Raw genomic sequence first — 20182 nt, 5'->3', positions numbered from 1 at the left:
TCCACCTGACAGACTGTTTGTTCCTGATAAATGGACCAGCAGAGTTATTTCCGAGGTTCATTCCTCGGTGTTGGCAGGGCATCCTGGGATTTTTGGTACCAGAGATTTGGTGGCTAGGTCCTTTTGGTGGCCTTCCTTGTCACGGGATGTGCGTTCTTTTGTGCAGTCCTGTGGGACTTGCGCTCGGGCTAAGCCTTGCTGTTCTCGTGCCAGCGGGTTGCTTTTGCCCTTGCCCGTCCCGAAGAGGCCTTGGACACACATTTCCATGGATTTCATTTCAGATCTTCCGGTGTCTCAGGGAATGTCTGTCATCTGGGTGGTGTGTGATCGTTTTTCCAAGATGGTCCATTTGGTGCCCTTGCCTAAGTTGCCATCCTCTTCCGATCTGGTTCCTTTGTTTTTTCAGAATGTGGTTCGTTTGCACGGCATTCCTGAGAATATCGTGTCTGACAGAGGATCCCAGTTTGTGTCCAGATTCTGGCGATCTTTTTGTGCTAAGATGGGCATTGATCTGTCGTTCTCGTCTGCCTTTCATCCTCAGACTAATGGCCAAACGGAGCGAACTAATCAGACGCTGGAGGCTTATTTAAGATGTTTTGTTTCTGCGGATCAGGATGATTGGGTGACCTTTTTGCCATTGGCTGAGTTTGCCCTCAATAATCGGGCTAGTTCCGCTACTTTGGTTTCGCCATTTTTCTGCAACTCTGGTTTTCATCCTCGTTTCTCCTCAGGTCATGTTGAGCCTTCTGACTGTCCTGGGGTGGATTCCGTGGTTGATAGGTTGCAGCGGACTTGGAATCATGTGGTGGACAACTTGAAGTTGTCACAGGAGAAGGCTCAGCGTTTTGCCAACCGCCGCCGCGGTGTGGGTCCCCGACTTCGTGTTGGGGATTTGGTTTGGTTGTCTTCTCGGTATGTTCCTCTGAAGGTTTCCTCTCCTAAGTTTAAGCCTCGCTTTATTGGTCCTTATAGAATATTGGAGGTCCTTAATCCAGTGTCTTTTCGTTTGGATCTTCCTGTGTCGTTTGCCATTCACAATGTGTTCCATAGGTCTTTGTTGCGGCGGTACATTGTGCCTGTGGTTCCTGCTGTTGACCCTCCTGCTCCGGTCTTGGTTGAGGGTGAGTTGGAGTACGTGGTGGAGAAGATCTTAGATTCTCGTCTCTCTAGACGGAGGCTTCAGTATCTGGTCAAATGGAAGGGCTATGGTCAGGAGCATAATTCCTGGGTGGTCGCTTCTGATGTTCATGCGGCCGATTTGGTTCGTGCCTTTCACGCTGCCCATCCTGATCGCCCTGGTGGTCGTAGTGAGGGTTCGGTGACCCCTCCTTAAAGGGGGGGTACTGTTGTGAACTATACTTTTTGGCTCCCTCTTGTGGTCACTAGCGGTATGGCCTTGGATTGTCTTTCCCCAGGTTGGTAGTCACCTGGTTCGTTAGACCCTGGGTGTTCCTATTTAAACTTCCTGGATTCTTAGTCCATTGCCTGGCATCAATGTAATCAGTCCTTGTCTGGTTGCTCCTGTCTACTGGTCCTGTTTTTTGCAAGATAAGCTAAGTCCTGCTTTCTTATTTTTTGTTCATTTGTATTGTTTTGTTTTTTGTCCAGCTTGTTCATAATGTGATTCCTGATTTTGCTGGAAGCTCTAAGGGGGCTGATATTCTCTCCCCACACCGTTAGTCGGTGCGGGGGTTTTTGGATATTCAGCATGGATATTTTTGTAGGGTTTTTCGCTGACCGCATAAGTCCGCTTTCTATATTTCTGCTATTATATAGTGGGCCTCTCTTTGCTGAATCTAGTTCATACTTACGTTTGTCCTTTCTTCTTACCTCACCGTTATTATTTGTTGGGGGCGTGTCTTTACTTTGGGGTACCTTTCTCTTGAGGCAAGTGAGGTCTGATTTTCTCTGAAAGGGTTAGTTAGTTCTCCGGCTGGCGCGAGACGTCTAGAACCAACGTAGGTACGTTCCCCGGCTGCTATTAGTTGTGGGTTAGGATCAGGTATGCGGTCAGCTCAGTTACCACCTCCCTATGAGCTGGTTTTTTATGTTTGCAGACTTTGCTGAAAACCCTGAGATCCTCTACCATTGGGATCATAACAGGAATTTGACTGTCTGAGTCTCTCGGTTCTTAGTCCCCCTCCCCCTACTCGGACAGAAAAATCCCAATGCACTGAATGTTTTCTTATTCCTGCCTTAGCTGATCAGTTGAAAAGGCTACCACAGACAGACTTGGCTCTAGCCACTCTCTCCAACAGATCGAGGAGGATCATCGGCCTTCATTCATTACTGAACTCAACTTACTGCTGGGTTGCATCTAAGTAGTAGCTGCTGGCCGGCGGAGCAAGCTTGAGGCAAGTCTGATCAAATGAAGGTGGGTCAGTATCAAGAGGGATAAAACCAGAAACTGAAGCTGGGGTCAATACCAGAAGGTCAGACAAGAGGTCAGAAAAGCTAGCGTCAATATCAGGAGGAGATATAGAACGTATGTGGTCAGGGTCATCAGCTCGGTGTCATGTCGGACGCTGTTCATACTAGGGCGTTCGACAGACAGCGGTAATTCCGCTTTTGTCCACTATGCGCTCAGTGGCGTCGGCTAGTTTTTATCTAGCTGGTCCGGGGTTAATTTAGCTGGTGCTCGGATTGGAAGCTGGGTCACGCCCACTGTCTTTAAATAGTTCTTCTGAACATTGGGCGTCACCGATTATAGCTTCTGTCTTGTCCTCAGTTATCTCGGTCGGAGTGGTGGTCTAGGAGAAGGAGTATCGTATCTGGTGGTGTATTTCCCTTTGTCGTATTTTCTCCTTCCTTTATTTGTATTTGTTTTGCCCTGTGCATTTATAGTGTGTTCCTGAGTGACTGCGGCGTGGTGCATATTTTCTGTTATCCTTGTCTGTGCTAACTGTAGGTAATGGTGTGTGGACTCGTCACTGGGTGGTGGGTGGAGGTTTCAGCCTAGGGTTGAAACAGGAGATAGGGTCAGGGTGGAGGCCCAGACATGCACACCATCAGTGTAAACTCTGGGAGAGGGTCAGTCAGGGTTTCCGAGAGTTGAGGGAGATCGCAGGGGCCCGGGTTATTAGCTTTTGCCTTCCTAGGCTTCCCGTGACACTGGGTTAGAATTTATTGCTAGCAGTAGCAGATATGGACCAAAAAGGGCCCCTTTGCAAGATATATTGGCCCTTTGCAGCTAATAATCTGTCTAAGACAGATGCTACTTGCTTTTTTGTAGGTGGAAGTGGACCACCTTACCTCTTGAGTCCCTGTGCGGCTGCAAAGGATTAACCAATGATGTCCATCCTTGAGTATTAGAAATGTCAAGGAAAGCTCAAAAAGAACTATCAACTCCCATCAAAATGCTGCAAATTTAAATAGGGTGAAGTACTGGCCCATTGGCCTCAGCAGGAAGCTGATTACTGCTGTTGGGATAATGAACACACTGTTTCTCCCTAACTAAGCAGCACCACAGGTCACAGCCACACTAGTATCCCTGGTTGGACTGGGCCTGCACCACCCAGCAATATTGGCCATAGTGTCTCTTGTGTCATCCTCAACCCCCATAGAGTGAATACTATGATACCTAGCGACAAAGGCAGACATTGCTAGAGCAGGTCTGGGTAGGGGTGTAACAGTGTGAAGATATTGTATGGAAAGTGCAAAGCAGCAGTTGAAAGCAGCTTCTAAAAGATCTGTTCATTGAAAGGTGCAGCATAGTGTTTCGGAGAGAAGGAGGCAAAATAAGATAATGAAGTGTATTAAAAAAATTAACATACAATAACAATAGAATAGTTAAATAAAAGTTAACGTGTTACTTTTTAAATGAATAGGCACCTGCCAATAAAATTCAATATTACATAAAATCATTTGAAATAAGCAAAATGTTACACAAATAAAGGCTTCAACATCAATCCAAACCAAGATGGTCTCTCCACACTTTGTATGGTTACTGCGGATCACCTTAGTTTTGCTATGTAGGGTTCCTTTCTGCAATGTGTTTTTTTGGCTAGAGATAGAGGATGAAGCAAGAATAGTAAGTGCAATGTGCTTTATATGTACCGTACTTACCGCTGTGAAGCAAACAACCTGCTGAGATAATACACATCATCTCAAGCCTGACAAGTATTCGGAATTGTAAAATACATGGTTCTGGACTGGTACCCCCACTTGCAATTTGGGGTTCAGTGTCTCAGTTGTGTGGTGGTGGTGGAATTTAGAAAAACCAAAATATTTTAGAAAAAAATAATAATAAAAAAGTTCTATACATACTGTATAGGTATGCAAAGGTTTTAGGAAAGTGTGGAAAAATGCTGCAAGATAGGAATGCATTTAAAAATAGAAGTATTTCTGGTTTCCATTTTGATAATTGATAAAAATAAAATGAATGAACTGAAGGGGAATCCAAATCAAATCAATGTTTCGTGTCACAGCCCTTCGCCTTCTCAACAGCATCGATTCTTCTAGGTACACTACACCTAACAGTGTAGACAGTTGTAGGAGGAATCCTGCAGGGAGATTGTTCCAAACATCTTGGGAGAACTAACCACAGTTCTTCTGTGGATGTCGCTTGTGCAAATCCTTCTGTTTCTTCATGTGATCCCAGACAGACTCGATGATGTTGAGATCAGAGCTCTGCGGGGGCCGGATCATCCCTTCCAGAACTCCTTGTTCTTCTGCAAATAGTCCATAATACATTGGCTGTATGTTTGAGGTCCTTGTCTTGCTGCAGAATAAATTTAGAGCCAATCAGACGCCTCCTTGATGGTATAACATGATGGTTTAATATCTGCCTGTATTATCAGCATTGAAGACACCAAGAAATTGACAATTAAGAGTAGTCTAGTCGCAGTGGTCGGCCAAGAAAATTTAGTGCAGCAGAAGAAACATACATCTTGGTTACTTCACTTCAGAATCGGAGGATGTCCAGCAGTGCCATCAACTCACACCTGGCAGCAAGCAACCAGTGGGACCCAGCTACTTCCATCTACTCTTCAGAGGTCTGGCCTGAAGTGGTCTTCATGAATGAATTGTGACCAAAACTATACTTTCTGTAAAATATCAAGCAGAGATTTTGGCTCACATAGGGCATCACCAATATAAGGAACAAACCTGAAAAAAACAGAACTTCTCACCTGATGGTTTTGTGTTAGTGTAGATACTGGTGAACCGTAGGACCATGCCAATAAGGCAATGGGGTGCTTAAGGTCTCACCAGATTCGAGATGATGGATGGAGTCTCGGTAAGCGTGTGAATGCAACAATGACCATATTGTTCAGCGCTAATTCCCAGAAATATAAAGAGTCACGGGCAGTGAGGTCCTGTAAAGCAATTCCCTTATTAACGTCACTGCAACGCGTTTCGGAGTCAGACTTACTCCTTCATCAGGCATAACTAACCGAGCAATGTAACAGAATAACTTTACCGGATTTCAATGAATGTACATTTCTGTGAGTGATCAACGAACAAGGCGGCCATTGTTACATTCCCACGCTTTCCAAAATCATGCTTTTGACTTTGAAACAAGGTCAAGTGACTTAACTATGCCGAAAAAATAGGAATTGGGGTGTTGAAAAATGGCAGCAGGTGCTCCAGACCAATGAGACAAAATGTGAAAGATTTGACTATAGCAGAAGGAAGTTTGTTCACTGAAAAGCTAAAGAGAGCTACAATAATAATGTCTGCAGGAACATTGGTGCGCTGTGGAAGGTTCCTGCAAGTTTGGGTCTGTATTTCAGAAAATGAAGTTGGGGATTTTGTCAAAATTAAAGATGAGCAGAACTTTTGAGATTCGAATTTGCAGACTGACAACTTTTCCACAAAATGCGATTGTCAGCATGTAAATTTGCTCGAATTTCAATGCTGAATAGCTCATCATTGTTCAAAAAATACACTTTGGGGAGAGGGATCCCTGCTAATGATAAGAGGTTACACTCTATAGAAGAGAGAGGATATCAGGGACCATAAGAGCCTACGCTGTACAGGAGAGACTTTGGAGATGGAAACCGACTGCAAACTGTGCTCCGGTGGAAACCACTGTTCTGTGATAGCCCAGATACTGACCACCACTGGACAAGTCTGTGAGATATCATAGTTGCAGGGCTTTATCGTGGGGCCCATAAGTCAACGTAAAAATACATTAGCCCTCTCCCTGATGCTTCTTTTTCTTCTGTCCTTCTTTTCTTGGCAATCCATGAATCAGATCTCAGAATGTTCGAATTCGCGTCAAACCACAAATTTCAAGAAATTCGACTTGAATTCTACCCTCCGCTAATCGATCCAATTATCTGGAGTCCGAATTAATGGTATTCTCAATGCTCAGAAATACAGGCGGACACTTACCCATTTTGCAATACTATGAAGGAGGCATCTAATTGGCTACGACTTTATTTTGCAGCAGGACAAACGACCCCAAACATCTAGCCAATGTCTTTGAGAACTATCTGCAGCATCGAAAAACAGAAAGTCCTGGAAGGGATGATATGTCCCCCACAGACCTGATCTCAGTGTCTGATCGAGTATCTCTGGGATTGCAAGAAGAGATGCACATAAAAAAAATATGTAATATTACTGTGCAACCATCGTCTAGTATTAAGACTATACTTCCCTCTGAAGAAGCAAACAATAGTGAGATTCAGGCTTGAGGTCTGCAGAATTATGAATTCCTGAAAAAAGGGATTTTTCCACTTAGCGAATGCAGTGTGATTTTTCTCTTCTGTGGCAGTGTGTGCAGAAAATCTGCAAAATATTAAATAAAATCTCATCCACGCGCTGCTTAAAAATTCTGCATTGTAAATTGACAGGCACTGTGGATTTTAAGTCTGCATGATGATATTTTATGTGTCAGATTTTTATTCTGGATTTTACCTTTTTCATTTCAATTCCACATGAAATCTGCATAAAAATGTGTGCTTTGATGCATTGTTTGCCACAGCGGATTCTACCGGGAATTTTCGGCTGCACTCAGTCTTGTTTCAATGTGCTGTTATTAGTTTTGTGACTCAGAATCATTACCAGTTAAAGTTACTTCTCCTTTTCTTTTTTGCAGAGTTATTCTATATTTAGATTGTAAAATTATGGAGAAAAAAAGTGAACATTTCCCTAAGAATAATATAGAGTGATCTCAAGGTGAAACATGAAAAGTTTCTTCTATCAGAATGAGTTGCGATTGAGCCATCAGTCTTTTTCTCATTTTATAGAAAACACAGAATTTTCTCATTTATACTCTAACTTCAGAATCTGCCGTTCTGCTGTTTTTCTTTCCATAAAATGCATAGCAGGATAAGCGGCTTCCCAAACAATGAAGCCGAAAGCAGAAAAGGTTGTACGTGATCAAAATGGATTCATGTTAATATTCTCAACTGTGAATTGTAGACAAACAGAATGTAACAGTCGGCAAAATATATCAAATTGTGACATGAGACTGAAGTCTCCGCTGTTAGATGTGGCTCCGAGAGAAGGTGCATTGACAATATGCATATTCTGATGATTTCTCTCCCGCATTCATCTAATCTTTTGTCATCTCGCGTTGTGCAGAGACAAGGTCATGTGGCATCAATTAGAGTGTGAGGAACTGGAGAACATGCAGGCTGCATACTTTGCAATGAAAGGAAGAAATAACAATAACAACAAGCCAGGGAGCCGGCCGAGAATTGACGACTGGATGAATATGGCTTATGAGAACCAGGGATTTTGTAGGTAAGGATCAAATATACAATACATAATTTAATTATCTTATAATATGGGAAACCTACATGAGCATATACTAGATCTGCTACTACTTTGATCAGCCCTTGTACCCAATGGGGTCAGCAATCAATTGGGTTGTACCTATTTCGCAGATATTAGAGCAAGAGCTGAGCGGATCTGGCAAAATTCCAATTCACCTGTTCATGCGTTTTTTTCCAGGGAAATTCCGCTTTATTCTCCACAAATGTAATGCCCCTTCTTATGCTCCAGTCCAAAAAAAATCCTTATACTCACGTTTCCGTTCACTTCTCCAGTGTCTCCAGTACTCACCGCCACCAGTTCCGTCCTCATTGCATCTTTTTATACCCCCGAACCTCGAGTCGAAATCCTCTCACACTGAGCTGGAACTCCCTACTTTGATGAAGGCATGGGAGAAGTAAGTTCATGACGTCACAACGTGAGCCGTGACTTTGCCTCATTACAGCCCGAAGTCCCGGTTGGGTGTAAGAGGCGCAGGGATTTCTGCAAGAGTGGCAGGGGATCAGAAGATGTGACGACTGGCGAGGACCAAATGGGTAATGGAGAGGAGGAGTGGAGGGTGGGAGGTAAGTATAAGTATTTTTAAGTCTTTTGATGGCCCTTTACAGTTCAGAAAACTGGCAGCCGCTGACTCCACGTGACAGCATTTTGGCAAATATGAATTTTCATAAAATTTGAGAAGAATTCAAATCCACTCAATTTTTTTTGCTCTTCTCTAATTTGAGCCAGATTCCGAGATGTAATGTAACCTATCAATGTATTTTATTTTTAATCTGAATAGAAACCCATATAAGTTGAAACAATCCGTGAGCTGAAAATGGACTTCCACGGTCAGGTCACTTGGATAATGGGGTCTGAGAGTCACCCTTTTTCCCACTATTACAGAGGTCTTTTTTTGCTGCACATGGCTCCTAGCAGGTTATATATGCCAAGTGGCTGCTCACTGGTGGAGCGAGTTGAAGGAAAATACAAAATAAGGTCAGGATCACAAGGACTACGATGAGGACACAATTGGATCCAGGGATAATCAGATCAAGGTCTAGGAGATCAGGCTGAATACACAAGCAGAGAGTGGTCTGAAAGGTCTAGCTAGCACAGTTCCTTAATAGCAATAATCTTTTCATATTGGCCAAAGGGACCTTTTTTTGGCTCCTTAACCCCAGGACTCTAGGTTATGTCCTTGCATACACCATGGTAATGTCACCCTTGGTCAGGCTTCAACCAAGGACACCAGTGCTGACCATTGTTAACCATTGTGCCTCTGTGCTGCCGATGTGTAGTCTGCAGCACATTTAAAAAAAAAAATGATGTTCTACTGGAAACTGTTCTCATTACCGAAGACAAACTTCCTGCTCCAATTACCTTACCTACATGATGACTCCTTCCTAAATGAGCCGTCTCCCTCGGTTGGCATTTTCCCTAGTGATTGGCAGTTTTTCTGTCACTTAGTAAAGTAAATTATTCAGGTCAGTGGCCTCCCAATCCCAGACTGTCAAGTGTAGCGATGGTGCCAGCTGTCTGCATGACTGGGAGTTACGTTATCCAACTTTTTTACATTTATTTTTTAAACGACTGCAAAAGTTGTGAAAAAAAAAAGAGAACACATACTTGGACCCGTTGAAGCGCAGTCCGCGCGAAACGGCTGTCGTCCGGTTCCCTCCCTGCACCCTCTCGTTTAAACTGCAGCCTGAAAGGCTTGTCCGTACTCCTATTTATGGATGAATAAAGGATTTTTTATGTATATCACTTGGGTGAGTGCCACCTTTTCTGTTTTTTCTGGATGTTTTGATACGAATTACTGTTTGGTTGTGCACCGCAGTGCAATAATTGTCCACGGTTGGTCTGCCTGCCACATGAAACTCTGACTATTGCAGCAAGTCCCCCACTTTAATTGCCATCAAAAACCATTTATCCTGGTGCCGTCATACTTTCTTTTTTTTTTCTATGGTAAGTATGTATATAGTGGCTCCACTAGCAGAATAGTGAGTGCAGCTCTGGAGTGTAATAATACAGCCTGTAACTCCACATCTGTGCATGATATGTTATGTACTGTAAGTATGTATATAGTGGCTCCACTAGCAGAATAGAGAGTACAGCTCTGACATATAATACTAGATGTAACTTGGCATTAGTAGAGGGTATGTAATGTGCATATACGCAGGTACAAGGTGACATCCCCAGCAGAATAGTGAGTGCAGCTCTGAAGTATAATATAAGATGTAGCTCAGCATTAGTGGAGGCTATGTAATGTATGTACACAAATACAAAGTGACATTCCCAGCAGAATAGTGAGTGCAGCTCTGGAGTATAATAAGGGCTGGAAATCGGGATCAGTATAAGTAATATAATCTGTTCACAAACGTATTAAATGTGTTGAAAGATTCTGGCCCCGATTCATCATTAGCATTTTTTTTCTAGGACACTTTCTTTCTTTGTCTTGTGGTATTAGTTGCCATTTTTGGTACCAAATTCATCAAAATGGCGAACGTAATTCGTGAATTTGCTGCAAAGTAAAAAATGGCTTTTTTTTCTGTCTTCAACTGCTTTTGCGACTTTCGCTGCCAAAAGTGGCAAAAATTGCACTGAAAAAATGGAAATACAGCAAGGGAAGTTGGAGTGAAACTGCCTCAAATTTTGCAACTTTTTAAAAAGTCGCAATTGATGAATCAGGCGAAAACATCTGGAATCGCTAAACTCCACTCTGCACGAAAAAAATACACACATATAAAATAGACTTAAAAAAGGTGCAAATAGAATAATGAATTGGGGGCAAACAAAAGAAAAATGGTGCAAAACACACAAAACTAAACAATGATGAATTGGGGGTTTATTTTATATATATTTTTTTTCAAATAATCAAATACATGATTTACTTATTTTTTTCTCTTGCAGATGCCAAGACCTTTGTAATAACGACTGCATGGCACATAATTATAGAGAGAGGCATTGTGGGTATTGTCACCATAAGGTCAGTAAGGAGCGCTCGAGCCGATCTCTGGTCCCTGCTTCTAATGTTGCCATACAGACTATTAGCGGAATGCACATTGTTGAGATTTACGGACATGAAAAAAATTCTCATAGGAGACCTGAAGCCTATGTCCCGGAATAACAGCATGGATTGAGGAGGCCCAGATTTTTGGACTCTTTATTTGTTATAACTATGTGCCTTAGAAATGAATCATTGACATTTATAAGATTAGCGCAAAAAATTCCTGGAGGATTTGTCTGATTTCACATGATCCAAGATGCAGAGGAGCTTGGAGACATGAGAAGATCTCAACCCTCGGACACAATCCTCGACTGCCATACCAGGTGCATTACTGTAAATTGTGATCTGCTTCTGTACATATGTGTGATGATACACGGAATTATGTAAGATACAAACATTTTCAATACAGGAATGTATTTTTTAGATTTATAAAGTCTCATCTGATTTGTTTAAAGAAGAATCGTCGTCTTTTCATGGGACTTTATCAATGTCGTGCATTACTCCGATATGACGTAGGGGAGGACCACCACAACTCATGTTCTTGTACTCATTGCTCCAAAATCTCTCCTCGATCCCTTTTTTAGTTTTCACACAAATTCACTTTTTCAAGAGGCAATTTTTGTGACCAGACATTTTCCTAACCAAACTATGCACCAAACAGGAGTCAAGAATCAAAGTACAGTTTTCTCGATCTACAATGCTAGATGGCATTGGGATGACCGTAGGGACCAAAACTACTGACACCAAAACTCAGAACATTAATACCAAAAAAACCTTAAAATGTCAACCCAAAATAATAAAAAATGTCTTATAAGGAACATAACTAATACAGATACAGCAAATCCTTACGTATAAGCGTCAAATGACCGTCCTGGAAGTTGTAAATCACTTTTTTTTGGATGAGGAATAGGGCTTGTTCAGGGACTTACCTGATGACCAAAGAACACAGTTAGGCAGCAGTACAAAGCATATAGTACAATGCATGTTGTATAGGTAGAGAGCAAGACAGTACATGTTGTACAGGTGGAGAGCAGGACAGTACATGTAGTACAGGTGGAGAGCAGGACAGTACATGTAGTACAGGTGGAGAGCAGGACAGTACATGTAGTACAGGTGGAGAGCAGGACAGTACATGTAGTACAGGTAGAGAGCAGGACAGTGCCAGTAGTACAAGTGGAGAGCAGGACAGTACATGTAGTACAGGTAGAGAGCAGGACAGTACATGTAGTACAGGTAGAGAGCAGTACAGTGCCAGTAGTACAAGTGGAGAGCAGGACAGTACATGTAGTACAGGTGGAGAGCAGGACAGTACATGTAGTACAGGTAGAGAGCAGGACAGTACATGTAGTACAGGTAGAGAGTAGTACAGTACATTTAATACAGGTAGAGATCAGGACAGTACATGTAGTACAGGTAGAGAGCAGGACAGTACATTTAGTACAGGTAGAGAGCAGGACAGTACATGTAGTACAGGCAGAGTACAGGACAGTACATGTAGTACAGGTGGAGAGCAGGACAGTACATGTAGTACAGGTAGAGAGCAGGACAGTACATGTAGTACAGATAGAGAGCAGGACAGTACATGTAGTACAGGTAGAGAGCAGGACAGTACATGTAGTACAGGCAGAGTACAGGACAGTACATGTAGTACAGGCAGAGTACAGGACAGTACATGTAGTACAGGTGGAGAGCAGGACAGTACATGTAGTACAGGTAGAGAGCAGGACAGTACATGTAGTACAGGCAGAGTACAGGACAGTACATGTAGTACAGGTGGAGAGCACGACAGTACATGTAGTACAGGTAGAGAGCAGGACAGTACATGTAGTACAGGCAGAGTACAGGACAGTGCATGTAGTACAGGTGGAGAGCACGACAGTACATGTAGTACAGGTAGAGAGCAGGACAGTACATGTAGTACAGGCAGAGTACAGGACAGTGCATGTACTACAGGTGGAGAGCAGGACAGTACATGTAGTACAGGTAGAGAGCAGGACAGTACATGTAGTACAGGTAGAGAGCAGGACAGTACATGTAGTACAGGCAGAGTACAGGACAGTACATGCAGTACAGGCAGAGTACAGGACAGTACATGTACAGGCAGAGTACAGGACAGTACATGTAGTACAGGTAGAGAGCAGGACAGTACATGTAGTACAGGCAGAGTACAGGACAGTACATGTAGTACAGGCAGAGTACAGGACAGTACATGTAGTACAGGTAGAGAGCATGACAGTACATGTAGTACAGGTAGAGAGCAGGACAGTACATGTAGTACAGGTAGAGAGCAGGACAGTACATGTAGTACAGGCAGAGTACAGGACAGTACATGTAGTACAGGCAGAGTACAGGACAGTACATGTAGTACAGGCAGAGTACAGGACAGTACATGTTGTACAGGCAGAGTACAGGACAGTACATGTAGTACAGGTCGAGATCAGGACAGTACATGTAGTACAGGCAGAGTACAGGACAGTACATGTTGTACAGGCAGAGTACAGGACAGTACATGTAGTACAGGTAGAGAGCAGGACAGTACATGTAGTACAGGTAGAGAGCAGTACAGTACATGTAGTACAGGTAGAGAGCAGTACAGTACATGTAGTACAGGTAGAGAGCAGGACAGTACATGTAGTACAGGTAGAGAGCAGGACAGTACATTTAGTACAGGCAGAGTACAGGACAGTACATGTAGTACAGGCAGAGTACAGGACAGTACATGTAGTACAGATAGAGAGCAGGACAGTACATGTAGTACAGGTAGAGAGCAGGACAGTACATGTAGTACAGGCAGAGTACAGGACAGTACATGTAGTACAGGTAGAGAGCAGGACAGTACATGTAGTACAGGCAGAGTACAGGACAGTACATGTAGTACAGGTGGAGAGCAGGACAGTACATGTAGTACAGGTAGAGAGCAGGACAGTACATTTAGTACAGGTAGAGAGCAGGACAGTACATGTAGTACAGGCAGAGTACAGGACAGTACATGTAGTACAGGCAGAGTACAGGACAGTACATGTAGTACAGGTGGAGAGCAGGACAGTACATGTAGTGCAGGCAGAGTACAGGACAGTACATGTAGTACAGGCAGAGTACAGGACAGTACATGTAGTACAGGTAGAGAGCAGTACAGTACATGTAGTACAGGTAGATATCAGGACAGTACATGTAGTACAGGTGGAGAGCAGGACAGTACATTTAGTACAGGTGGAGAGCAGGACAGTACATGTAGTACAGGTAGAGAGCAGTACAGTACATGTAGTACAGGTAGATATCAGGACAGTACATGTAGTACAGGTAGAGAGCAGTACAGTACATGTAGTACAGGTAGATATCAGGACAGTACATGTAGTACAGGTGGAGAGCAGGACAGTACATTTAGTACAGGTGGAGAGCAGGACAGTACATTTAGTACAGGTAGAGAGCAGGACAGTACATGTAGTACAGGTAGAGAGCAGTACAGTACATGTAGTACAGGTAGATATCAGGACAGTACATGTAGTACAGGTGGAGAGCAGGCCAGTACATGTAGTACAGGTAGAGAGCAGGACAGTACATGTAGCACAGGCAGAGTACAGGACAGTACATGTAGTACAGGCAGAGTACAGGACAGTACATGTAGTACAGGCAGAGTACAGGACAGTACATGTAGTACAGGCAGAGTACAGGACAGTACATGTAGTACAGGTGGAGAGCAGGACAGTACATGTAGTACAGGTAGAGAGCAGGACAGTACATGTAGTGCAGGCAGAGTACAGGACAGTACATGTAGTACAGGCAGAGTACAGGACAGTACATGTAGTACAGGTAGAGAGCAGTACAGTACATGTAGTACAGGTGGAGAGCAGGACAGTACATGTAGTACAGGTGGAGAGCAGGACAGTACATGTAGTACAGGTGGAGAGCAGGACAGTACATGTAGTACAGGTGGAGAGCAGGACAGTACATGTAGTACAGGTAGATATCAGGACAGTACATGTAGTACAGGTGGAGAGCAGGACAGTACATGTAGTACAGGCAGAGTACAGGACAGTACATGTACTACAGGTGGAGAGCAGTACAGTACATGTAGTACAGGTAGATATCAGGACAGTACATGTAGTACAGGTGGAGAGCAGGACAGTACATTTAGTACAGGTTGAGAGCAGGACAGTACATGTAGTACAGGCAGAGTACAGGACAGTACATGTAGTACAGGTAGAGAGCAGTACAGTACATGTAGTACAGGTAGATATCAGGACAGTACATGTAGTACAGGTGGAGAGCAGGACAGTACATTTAGTACAGGTGGAGAGCAGGACAGTACATTTAGTACAGGTAGAGAGCAGGACAGTACATGTAGTACAGGTAGAGAGCAGTACAGTACATGTAGTACAGGTAGATATCAGGACAGTACATGTAGTACAGGTGGAGAGCAGGACAGTACATTTAGTACAGGTAGAGAGCAGGACAGTACATGTAGTACAGGTAGAGAGCAGTACAGTACATGTAGTACAGGTAGATATCAGGACAGTACATGTAGTACAGGTGGAGAGCAGGCCAGTACATGTAGTACAGGTAGAGTACAGGACAGTACATGTAGTACAGGTAGAGAGCAGTACAGTACATGTAGTACAGGTAGATATCAGGACAGTACATGTAGTACAGGTGGAGAGCAGGCCAGTACATGTAGTACAGGTAGAGTACAGGACAGTACATGTAGTACAGGTAGAGAGCAGTACAGTACATGTAGTACAGGTAGATATCAGGACAGTACATGTAGTACAGGTGGAGAGCAGGACAGTACATTTAGTACAGGTAGAGAGCAGGACAGTACATGTAGTACAGGTAGAGAGCAGTACAGTACATGTAGTACAGGTAGATATCAGGACAGTACATGTAGTACAGGTGGAGAGCAGGACAGTACATTTAGTACAGGCAGAGTACAGGACAGTACATTTAGTACAGGTAGAGAGCAGGACAGTACATGTAGTACAGGTAGAGAGCAGGACAGTACATGTAGTACAGGTAGATATCAGGACAGTACATGTAGTACAGGTGGAGAGCAGGACAGTACATTTAGTACAGGTAGAGAGCAGGACAGTACATGTAGTACAGGTAGAGAGCAGTACAGTACATGTAGTACAGGTAGATATCAGGACAGTACATGTAGTACAGGTGGAGAGCAGGACAGTACATTTAGTACAGGTGGAGAGCAGGACAGTACATTTAGTACAGGTAGAGAGCAGGACAGTACATGTAGTACAGGTAGAGAGCAGTACAGTACATGTAGTACAGGTAGATATCAGGACAGTACATGTAGTACAGGTGGAGAGCAGGACAGTACATTTAGTACAGGTAGAGAGCAGGACAGTACATGTAGTACAGGCAGAGTACAGGACAGTACATGTAGTACAGGCAGAGTACAGGACAGTACATGAAGTACAGGTAGAGATCAGGACAGTACATGTAATACTTGCAGTGACTTGTACAGCACATATATGACAGGTAAAGATAAATATGGCACTTGTAGTACTGGTAGAGGTCGTACAGATCTGCTGACCTGCCATGAGACTTTCTGATCATGCTGCACCAGCACATAGGGTTCTGGACACACGAAAACTTGGTACGTGCTGGGTATCACTGTGCACGGTTACAGCTATTTTATCTGCATCTTGCAAATTCTCCAATTTAAAGGTTCCCGCCCTGGAAACAATTTTAAGTAAATGTAATATTGCTTCTTTTTATATTACCGCCTTGTGCTACATTGTCAGGCGTCACAGTTGATCTAAAGCACTTTTAGTGCCCTTGACGGGTAACATTTGTCATTGTTATATATTAACACTCTTTTTTCTTCAATCCGATTTGCATTTCCTCCAATTACATTATGTTCTCCTGAAGAGTACAATAAATCCTGGAGTGACTGCACTCCCAGAACGTTTACAGCATGGTAGACACCATGAATAAAATGTTACAGGAATGAACATGGAGAGAGGGATACTGTATATACAGTAACTATCATACCTAAACTGATGGTGACATACCAGCCGCTCATCCGTTTCTGAGCAGCCAAAAGTGACAACCAATATGGCTGCACTTCGTTTTGTCACTTTTGCAAAAATTAATGTGACAACTGTGAAAAATGGCACTAACTTTGTAAGTAGACCAAACATAAATACAAAACTTACAAGTATAGACTATAACGGCACATTACAGTCCTTTTTTCAGGCACAGAAGTGGCTTTCATGTTATAAACTGATCACAGCTACTGGGATTTCAGAATTTCAGATATTTTCAGTTAGTAGTAGGCAATTAAAGGGCATTTCCAGGCTTGGGGTTCAAGTCTGCACTCATTCTATGTGACTGCAGACTTGTATAGACTGGCATGGCACACTACAGTCCTTTATTCAGGCACAGAGGTGACTTTCATGTTACTGATCATTGACTTGTGAATCCTCGCAGAGTTCGCTGTCAGGATTTTCCATTGCCGAAAGCAGGTAGTCATGCAAGTGGGGGAATTGCTTAGAGTGAATGCAGACTTGAGCCCCAAGCCTGGACAATCCCTTTAAGGTACTTTCGTTAAAGGGGCATACCAGCCATGCTGATGAAACAGATAACATATAATCTGCACACTATAAATCAGCTGTGCCAATTGGAGATGAGCGAATAAATTCAAATGGAATTGAATTCTATTCGAATTTTACAATTTTGTAAAACTAAAAATGTAAAGACTAGTCCAAAAATATTAAGTCATTTCCTATCCAACTGCCTGAAGAATGAATATGTTACTTGTTTTAACCACTCCAGGATTTTAAAACCCAGGAGCAACAAAATACTGAACATGTACACAGCAATTTGTCCATATTTTGCTAGGCATTGTGAGCCTGAAAAAAAAAATCTTACAAATAGCCAAAGAGCAGAAACTCCAAATTTTTGAGACGTTTTGAGATTTTGCAGGATAATTTGGAGAATCTCTGCATAGATTCTGCTCCAAAACTTCAGCACAAAAGACTCGGTGTGCACATACCCTTAGTGCTGTAGGGATTCACTCTGTCAGGTAGGCACTAGGTAGCGTTCATGAAGGCCGATGTCTGCCAGCCTCTGTTTGAAGACTTCCATTGAAGGAGAACTCACCGCCTCTCATGGCAGCTTCAAAAATTTTTTTTTCTAATATCTAATCTGTATCTTCTCCTTTTCAGTTTCATTCCATTGCTTCTAGTCTTTCCTTGTGCAAATGAGAATAATGATGATCCCGCAACACTGTGACATCCCTTCAGATATTTGTAGACCGCTATTAAGCCTCCTCTTAGCCTTCTTTTTTTGAGAGATAAACATTCCCAGATCCTTTAACCGTTCCTCGTAGGACATACTTTGCAGTCTGTTCACCATCCTGATAGCTCTTATCTCAACTTTCTCCAGTTTTTCAATGTCTTTTTTAAATTTGGTGCCCAGAACTGGACACAGTATTCCAGATGACGCCTGACCTGGGAACAGTAAATGTGGGAAAAATACTTCACGTGATCTAGACTCTATACTTCTCTTAATACATCCTAGAACTATGTTTGCCTTTTTTGCTGCTGCATCACACTGACTCATGTGCAGTCTGTGATCTATTACCTAAGTCTTTTTCAGACGTGCTGTTGCTTAGTTCTATTCCTCCCATTCTATAGATTTAAGTTTTGTTTTTCTTGCCCAGATGTAGAATCTTCCATTTCTCCCTGTTAAATACCATTCTATCAGTTGCTGCCCATTGTTCAAGCTTGCTCTAGAGCATTCTAAATCATTTTTCTTCTCTTGCGTTAGCTATCCCTCCTAGTTTTGCATCGTCTGCAAATTTGATTAGTTTACCTTCAGTTTCTGTTTCTACATCATACAAAATGACCTTCCTCATTAATGATGGACAGTGCTGACTTGCCTGTGTCAACACTGTCTGCAGGTATATTTCCTTCATTATTATTCTTAATTTTTGATCTGTTCCTGACTTTGAAAAATTCCACTTTTCTATTAGTGTATCAGCTCACTAGATGGTGGAGATCTTAGAATATGGCTGATCGTCTTTGAAGATAATTTTAAAGGTTTCTAATACAGAAATCTGCCATTCATTTATCATTTCACTGGACATAACCTACGGACATCATGTTAAATACTTGACACCCCAGTCTACATCCATTCTCCCATGTTCTGTTCTGCCTGATTTCTATTTTGCTGGTTTCAATGAAGCATTTCATTTACTTTACATTGATTGTAAGTTTTCTGCTTTATTTATTTTCAATCTCCTAAACACAGTAATTATCTCAGGAACTTCAGCAAGTTCAATTTGTTTCTAATTATGGGAAAACTCATATTCTGTAAGATCAGAATAGACAGATGCTCCGAATTCTGTGAGCGTGCAGCTCTTCGTCTTTGGCAGGGAACGGATATTACTGACTCAGATTTTCTTCCTCGTATCTCCATCAATTTTGGACAATTATCAATTTTTTCTCAACACAAACAGATTAGTGTTAAATCCTACTGTATTTCTTGGATAGAAGCCAACTCAAGTCAAAGCTGCTTGAATCTAAAAAAGCATTGGCACCAAGTCATCCCATAAAAAGAAAGAAAGAAACCGTCAATTTCACCGAAGTACCCACAACAACCACAATTGTCTGTTTCGTCAATCTTCATTATTAACGGAATTTTATTTAAAGGCTGTCCACATGTATTTTACATAGAGGATGGAGTCCCAATATCAAAGAAATAAAATGTGTCCCACAATCTGTGGCTTGATGCTATGGTGCACCATGAACGGAAGTCGTGGTTCTCACATGTCATTTCCCACTGCCCTGTTCGGTAATATTGATGCCCCTTTTGAAACTATGTCCTCGAGTAAATCTGAAAATAAAAAATCCAGCCCACCATTCAATCTAATGGGATACTCGGTGGGTGACATTCTCACCATTTATTTAAAGGGTAACGAGACTAACTCTGATTCCCCTCCCCCCATGTCTGGGGGTCTCTTAGGGCATACCACTGTGGAATGTTCAGCCTTGCTTGGACTATAGATAGAACAATAATTAAAAGCAGGGGCAGCACCACAATATTAATGTAATGCACCACACGGTGCTATACTATTTGCATAGCATACCCATTTGAATGCACTTTGGCAGTAATGGTGCTATAATACTGATTACATTGATACTTTTGGTGACGAAATCGACTTTGTTATTCCTCTTTAATCACCATTTGAAGTTTTCTGATAATTAGATTTCGGTGCACAAGGGCCGGACTGTACACTGGGTCTCCTCCTCCCTGTCTGTGATTCCCCGACCCCTCTGGTCTGTGAATGACCGGTCACTACTGAGATATCAAACAGAGGAGGCCAGGCATTCACAGATCGGAGGCAGGTGGAGGACAGGGAATCACAGACAGGGAAGAGAAGATCCAGTGCGCAGTCCGGCCCCTGTGCACAGAACTATAATTAGCAGAAAACTTCAAATGGTGATTAAAGAG

The 20182-nt window shown here is 42.6% G+C and overlaps 1 protein-coding gene across 1 annotated transcript in view; it reads left to right on the top strand.

Moving 5' to 3' along the window:
• Positions 1 to 11139, top strand: part of SUSD3 (sushi domain containing 3) — a 67873-nt gene extending 56734 nt beyond the window's left edge. The window contains exons 4-5 of the mRNA XM_077276777.1: positions 7531 to 7692; positions 10615 to 11139. Coding sequence (XP_077132892.1) covers positions 7531 to 7692; positions 10615 to 10831 — 379 coding nt within the window. The 3' untranslated portion in view covers positions 10832 to 11139. The remainder of the gene's footprint in view (positions 1 to 7530; positions 7693 to 10614) is intronic.
• The last annotated feature ends 9043 nt before the right edge of the window (positions 11140 to 20182 follow it).

This window comes from Ranitomeya variabilis, chromosome 8, assembly GCF_051348905.1.
Source record: "Ranitomeya variabilis isolate aRanVar5 chromosome 8, aRanVar5.hap1, whole genome shotgun sequence".
Classification (NCBI taxonomy): Eukaryota; Metazoa; Chordata; class Amphibia; order Anura; family Dendrobatidae; genus Ranitomeya; species Ranitomeya variabilis.
Note: the sequence above shows the minus strand (reverse complement) of the source record. Positions and strands in the feature narration are given on the sequence as shown.